The sequence below is a fragment of the Sinocyclocheilus rhinocerous genome, unplaced genomic scaffold (genome assembly GCF_001515625.1).
Source record: "Sinocyclocheilus rhinocerous isolate Xijiao unplaced genomic scaffold, SAMN03320098_v1.1 scaffold1956, whole genome shotgun sequence".
Lineage (NCBI taxonomy): Eukaryota > Metazoa > Chordata > Actinopteri > Cypriniformes > Cyprinidae > Sinocyclocheilus > Sinocyclocheilus rhinocerous.
In genome coordinates, this window is record NW_015638932.1 from 693,647 (window position 1) to 701,405 (window position 7,759).

Sequence of the window (7,759 nt, forward strand, 5' to 3'; positions counted from 1 at the left end):
ATAATCGTTCAGTGTACTGTGACTGGCAAGCACAAGAATGTAAAGACAGGTGTTTAAATTTCAAATTTCAGAAATCAATAGCAAAATTATATATATATATATATATATATACAGTATATATTCGTGAAATGTAAAAATGAACCACTATTAATAATATTTTTAATACAATGCATTATAATTATTTTGAATTAATATACTGAAGGCTGTGAAACATTAGTTTTTTTAAGTGCACTTTAGCAGATGTTGTGGACACGTATGGGACTGCTTTCATGGAATGACTCATTTGCAATGTGTGATTAAAAAATAGTCTCATGGGGGCCAAGTAAATGCTGTTTTCCTGGGGGGGTTTTCTGCTGGTTTTTAGGCTGATGGTGCAAATTATTATGACATATTACTCCCCCTCACATTTTCAAACTCGCTATGGACTGGCCTGTACAAGACAGACAATTGACAGCTCACTCTGCTCATCCATATGTGTCCATATGTCACTCCACAGAAGCAAATACATGAGTACTTCAGATTTGACAAGAGTAATTAATCATTGTTTAATTAATCAAGTGATTATGTTATGAATAGATAGCAGAAAGGAACTGAAAAAAGTAAAATTACCAACAATTTTCTTATAATTGGAAAAGTATTAGAAAAATCGATCAATAGAAATATTGAATATGTCTGATATCTGATATATTCACAATGATTTTGTAATGAAATTGCTATCTATGCATCTATTCGATTTATTTACAGATATTATTTGATTTTTTATATATATGTTATATATATATATATATATCGTCATTACTCAGAAATTGATCTTTTCCTAGCATGTTCAAAATGATTAACAATAATAAACTTGTTAAACTAGTTCAACCATTTACATCCCAAACTCTATCATAAAAGTGGTTTGCGACCAGGATTATGTACGGAGCGTTAATCCCAGTCACGTCTGCAGGTCAATATTACTTTCATGTGCGACTTATTAACAAACAGGAGACTAATCTTTTAATCAAAAGCAGATCCACTAAACAGACGAGCAAAAGGTTAATCCTAGCACTTTTATTTCATGGCGTCCCTTGGCGTAAAGTAGAGTTAAAATGCATAAGCATCTTTTTGAGGCTCTGATTAAACTGTGGCCAACGTGGTTATAGTTGGATTAGTTGTCACGAAACGAGAAAGATGAGCTTTCAATCGACGGACAGCGTCAAAACAAATAGAGATTAGCATGTCATTGGACAGGCAGGGTAAATGAAGCAACGGCGGTTGATTGATGCTTTAATTACTACTCGCGCTAATGCTAGCCAAACAAAAGCATTTCTGTCGGGTTTGCTCAGTTGTGTCCTCATCATAATTTGATTTTGCCGAAATAATCTTCAAAAAATAAAAGATCTATATCCTTCTTAAATGTTTTTTGATTGAGTTACTGAAGGTTGTCCAAAGCTTCATAACTGAATTTGGAAAATTGCTGCCTTCCTCAAAACAAAATTCATATTAGTCTTGACAGTATCTCTAGAAAAGGAAAATGTCTTTTCTGGTCTTCGAATGGGTCAAAACCCTGAATTCCGATAATGTACAAACACGTATGAGCATATCCCACGCTGGTCCAGGTGTGACCGGTCACGCAGGTGTGTTTACGGCAAGTAGCTCACAGGCATTAGTAACGGCCAGAGAGATACGGGTGCAAAAAGGGCCTCATTGTTCTCCACCTCCAGATAACCATCTCTCAACCTGTTCCCATGTCACTTTCTCTGTTCAGACCAGCAAAGTTCACCTGGAACTTGAGTTGCTTCTTCCTGTAGATGCTCAACTCCTCCTACAGCAGCTTATGTCAATTAAATTCACTGGATTTATGCTAAAATGGATTACTTAGCCTATGATTTTATTAGAATAATCCATTTAAGTACACATTTTTAGTGAAAACAACGGTCTAATGATTTAGGAAGGCATGGTGGCAAAATTAAGCTACTATTAGTATAATATGCATTATTTCTTCTTGATCCATACATACACAAACCTAAACAATACTCATAGTTACTATAGTTATAGCTCATAATTTTCTACATACATACAAACATACGTGTGTTTTCTTATCTTTTTACTTAAGTTCTCTGAAATTATGACAAGGAGACCTACCATTTAATTTTTTTTATTTTCTAACTCAAAAATATTTAAGAATATTTTGTATTTCCAAAAGGATTTTCTTGTCTTTTTACTTAAGTTCTTTGCAAATGATCACATGCATGTACAACTACTTTTGTATTTATTAAAAAAAAGAAAGAATATTTAGTATTCCCAAAAATACTTCCTAAATGTTTTCTTATTTTTTTACTTGAGTTCTTTGCAAATGATAAGTTGGCCTACTTGCTACCTAAAAATAGGTAAATGCATGATTCATTCATGGATACATGGATGCATCATGGATACATACATCATAAAGATTTGCCAGTGCATTGAATTTGTTGTATTAGACAAGGGAACTTCAAGAGTAGGCTTTTTTTCCCTAAAGGTCCTTGCACACTGAGTCCGAAATTCTTGTCCGAAATTTTTGCATGTTAAAAAATAAATACGATCTCACGTTGTGTCAATCACGTTTACACACTGCCTGCGAAACTTTCGTCTGTCATAAAAAAAAATCAGGTGTTTTGACAATTCAGAGACAACCATACAAGCGAACCAGAATGGTGAACCAGAAATCCAGAATAGCGTCTGACAAGTTGATCCACTTCGTCTCGCTGCACAAAGCACTGTATGACAAACAAAGTGCGGAATACAAAGAGACGGAATATAAAGACAGATTGGAGCAGATGATTGATTCTATTCACAGATTGAGGCAGATGATTGTGGAACAGCCTGGAAAACAGTTGTTGGAAACTGGTGGTCCTTTTTCTTTATATGTGGCTCCAGTATCACTAGCAAAGCATCAAACTGAGCCACTGACATCCTGAAGTAAACTTTGAATCGTTAGGGATAATCCTGCAGCCAAACTCTCCTTCCTCTCTACGCAATCTCAAGATTGGATGGAAACAATATTTCCTCTTTCTTTTTCTTGGACAACAAAATCATCCTCACTGCTTGAAGACACCATTTTGTATTGTATTTTGCAAATTTTTTCGCAACAGATTAATTAACATGCATCGGACTCAGTGTGCAAGGTTTCTGTGCGTGACAAATTTTTAGGATGACGAATAAGAAAAAACGCATATGAAAATTCTCAGTGTGCAAGGACCTTAAGACTAATATTAAGCTGTTCTTAAGAAAATAATGAAATGCAATTCAAAGCAATAAAAATTCATAGATAAATTTATCAATAAAAAGAATATTCAAGAAAAAATATTGAGTATTCTTCCAGACTTCTCATAATTTATCCTAATATTTTAGGATATCCTAATATATATAATTTATCCTAATATATTTGGATATCCTAATATATATAATTTATCCTAATATATTATACTTTATGTATTTGTTTATTTATGGATGGATGAATTAATGATGAATAAAGATTTTAGTGAATCCAGTCTCTGCTCTTTGGGTGTTGTTACTACAGATTAATTATTTTATTGTAGTTATAGTTGTATGGTATAGTTGTAGTGCTCTTTTTGTCAGTTGTAAAGACATAGTGAACACAAACACATTGCATAGTCCTTGCCTTATGGTTTTTGCCGTGCCGATAGATCATCCAGTCCTCTCCATTAGTGCTGACTTCCAGTTTGAAGGTGGTGACGTAGTAGGACTTATGGGTCTCCTTGGAAATGGCTCCTTGGGTAGCGATCCCAGTCAGAACCTTGAGGAAATGAAGATCCACCTGGGAAAGCAGAGCGATTGATTAAAATGGGAAACAGGAAGCTATAACAATGCCCAACTGACCTGACCAAATGTAGTTTCTTTTGACAGCGGATCATTGAGCATTTCTGATATGCGTAAAGAACAGTTCCTTTGCAGTTTATAAATCTATTTTGAACATGTATATAGAAAACAAGTTTACTCTTCGTGATGCCGTATCTGTGACTAAAAAAACAAGGGTGCTATTTTAAAGCAATAACCCCCTCAACAGTGATTTTACCACAGTAAACCGTAGTTACCCATCATAATTCAGCATGAAACTTGAATTCAGCATTCAAGTAATTTGCAATAAAAGTAGAATTCAACAAAGCGATGTATCACTGGTCTAATTAAAACTTCCGGACCTCTACACATACTCATCTGTCAAATATAAGAAGGAAAGGCTCCCAGACCCTCATGCTATCTGGATTCTATGCGTTTGGTTGCAGGTGAGGGGTGTGGGGAGGGATGCTACGTACTCTGAAATCAATAGCACTGGAGAAGGTTGCTAACTACGGATTTCTCTAGACTGTCCTCATCCATCATCGAGCAGTTAGCATCAGAGCAACCTTCCGTGCATCAACGGTCTGCACCAACACAACAAAAGCAGCACTCAAGCTAAGGGGCGTATGCTGACGGGCAAGATGGAGTACTCTATTGAGGGTGTAGAAAGTTCTGGAAATATAGTGGTGTGTAGGAATATACCAAACGTGTGTATGTGAGAGAGATTCAAAATCCCAGTGGATTAAAGGGAACGAATCAAGGACAGGGTAAATGGCATATTTAATGTGAAGCACATGAAAATTAGATTGTGAGGGACGAATCGGTTATAGAGTAAGGTTACATCTTAAAGTCAACAGAAAACATGTTTGCAACCCATTTTTCATTCATAATATGACATATTTACAGGTGAAACTATGCTAACATTCAAACGCTTGGGGTCAGTTTTTTTTTTAAAGAAACTAATACTTTTATTCAGCAAGGATGCATTAAATTGATCAAAAGTGACAGTAATTTGGATACAAAATATTTATAATTCAAATAAATGCTGTTCTATTGAACTTTCTATTCATCAAAGAAAGCCTTGGTGAACAAAAGACTTTCAAAAACAATTATTAACAATTATTATGTTTTTGTTTTTTTTTCATAATTTTTTTCATAAAAATTCAATTCAATCATAGTATAGGTATAAATATGCGAAAAATATCTGACTTAAATAAGTAACAGTTTTAATTAAACGCGCATCCTTGCTTTATTTTACAAAATCACAAAAGTTCTGTTGTTATTTTGAGTGTGCAAAAATAAAAGTGTATAAAATAAAAAAACACTTTGTGCTTTCGAATTATGTCTTATTCTTATCTGTATGACCAAAAATGATGTATTTTATGTTTCAGCTGTTCGATCATGCCGGTGCCTCGCGCTCTCTCACACACACACACACACACACACACACACACACACACCACATATATTCGCAACTCAAACTTGACATCGCAGTCTGTTCATTATCAAAATAAAATACAGCCAACCAAATATATAAAAGGTTACACTGGTCAAATTAAATAGTCCGTGGTATAACTGGTCCACTTTGTATGCCAAGTACATTTTTGCTCATGTGAAGAGGATATTTCTGTCGATATACGAGCGCGCATAAAGTACAAAGCCTCTACATTATAAATAATAGTTTCATTGAAATACATTGCGAATATGGAAACATTAGGATTTGTGCCGAATGAGAGATACGTGAGCCCAATTAACGCCTGGTACTTTCAGTTTCGCTTTGTTTTGGTTTCTTTAGGTTTATATATTTTTATTTATACATTTATAAAACATTTGACTTGTTCTGTTCTGAATACCGTTACATTTATATGATTTGTTTTGGAGTGAGCTATAGGCTACTAACGTATAGCTATGTTTATAGTGTTTATAATGTTTATACACATTATAATATTTCACTTTATTTGGTATTATTTCTGGTATTATTACACTCTCTCCAAACGTTCTGCTGCTCACAAAACAATAAGCAGTAAGCACCAATCAATGAGAGCGAGTTTGAACTTAAGAAAGCTGACTGGTCACGGTCAAAAATATGTTGAGGACCAATACATTGTAGGATCTCTGTCTTCGCACGGACCCACTTACACTATTGAATCCACACATGAAACAACCACATTCCATTAAGACAAACTGAGGCACTCCTCTGCAACCAGCTGCGGTCGTAAAACTCATGCAGGGTCAGTGAAGGGTTGAAGCAGTTCCTGTCCTATTTAGCGTATCTCTCAAGAGACTCACCTAAAAGACAGTGCTTAAACCCTAACTCAAACTAGGATACAAACTATCTTGGTTTTACGGGCTTTCAAGGACCAGATGCGTGATACCCCTGACCATTTAACACATAAATTGCTAAATCCGATCAACAAAAGAGACAATTTTAGAGCTCCCTGTCCAGCAGAAGGATGGCAGATCCACACTCGCTTGACATGGGCATGACCTCAGGACACCTCCCCTTTCCCCCCTGCATTCCAAAAAAAGGGACACGAACTTACACAGACGATTCATACGACAATCATTTGAAAGTATCGGAGCAATAGATTCACAAATAATATGTTGTATGTCTTATATATATATGCTTGATGTGTTCATGTAATCGGTGCAACTTTAATCAGTGTTTATTACCCTTTTTAGGAAAGGAGGTTATTAATATGTGTGTAAGATATGTGAAGTTTAGTATTGAACGTAAACTTGTGATAATTGCAGAATATTGAAATAAGTGAAAAGCTGTTATTTCAAACAGTATGTGTTGTACGACACTATATAGAAGTTATTAACAAAACCTGCAAATCTTCATTTCTCCACATAATAAATTGGAGCCTCTTGGTAATGTATGCAGGCTCCGCCTTGCAACAAGTCGATTAGAAGGTTGCGTCATGGGACGGACTTATGCAGCGGATCAAAACTCAATGCAGAACAGATTTGCTTGCTTGCTTTCGCCTGTCGCCGTGTTAAGAGCACTCCAACTTGTGCTCACACGCTTACCATCAAAGCGATCGGTCATCTAAAACTCAAACACTTCAGTGAAACTTCGCGATCTTCAAAGAACTCTGAGTCTTGCAAACTCAGACTGTAGCAAAACTGCTCAAGCTTCTGGCGTCATCAAGAGACCAACCAATCCAACGAGGGGTCTCCCCAAAAGGACGTCATCCAAACGTCACCTCAGCGACCAATCCGAAAGCTCCGGGGTTCCCTCAGCAGCCATCCAGGAAGCCTTCGTCAGTAACCAAAAACCTCTCAACAACTCAGCTTTCAGCAAACGCAAGTACAAACAAAACCTTCTATCTGCTGAACTGACGCTGGTGAATTTAGTTAAGCAGTAAAGATAAGAAAATATCTGCTTTGTGAATTCTCTCAGGTGAATTTAAATCACTCGTGAAAACGAGTTAGAAGCTTTGAAACTTCATGCAACTCCGTCAACTCTCATTCTAAAGAAACTGTATGTTTGTGTGTATGTGTGTTTTAGCTTAGTTTTGATGTAATCTAGAATAGCCAATAAAATTCATGTTTCATTTATAAAGAATCATTGTTGGTGTCATATAATTTCAAGGTTAAAACCTTTGCCAAGATTACGTTACCTCGCTAAGAGCTTACAAATTATCATAATTGTATTATCCCGTGGCCAGGGAGAATACAGATATTCAAATTGTTAAAATATACCAAGAATCACCGGCTCGCTGGACGACCCTTGATTTAAAGTGTAAACTATCAGATTTGAATTCAGCTTTAATCAGGTTGACTCAGAATTTTCAGATTCGAGTCCTTTTAAAACCTGAATGAATTAATAATAATTAATTCCCTTAAAATTAAGTAATCAAAGTCATTACAACAATATGAGTGCCTGGCGGGGTATTCTGTGATTTTGTGTACTACAGTTGACCGAAAAGTTGCT

General features: G+C 35.7%; 1 protein-coding gene across 1 annotated transcript in view; it reads right to left on the reverse strand.

The window, feature by feature from the left end:
• LOC107750056 (neuropilin-2-like) overlaps positions 1–7,759 on the reverse strand; it is a 90,813-nt gene that overhangs the window by 35,517 nt on the left and 47,537 nt on the right. Inside the window, exon 7 of the mRNA XM_016565314.1 lies at positions 3,644–3,799. Within this exon, the coding sequence (XP_016420800.1) occupies positions 3,644–3,799 (156 nt within the window). The remainder of the gene's footprint in view (positions 1–3,643; positions 3,800–7,759) is intronic.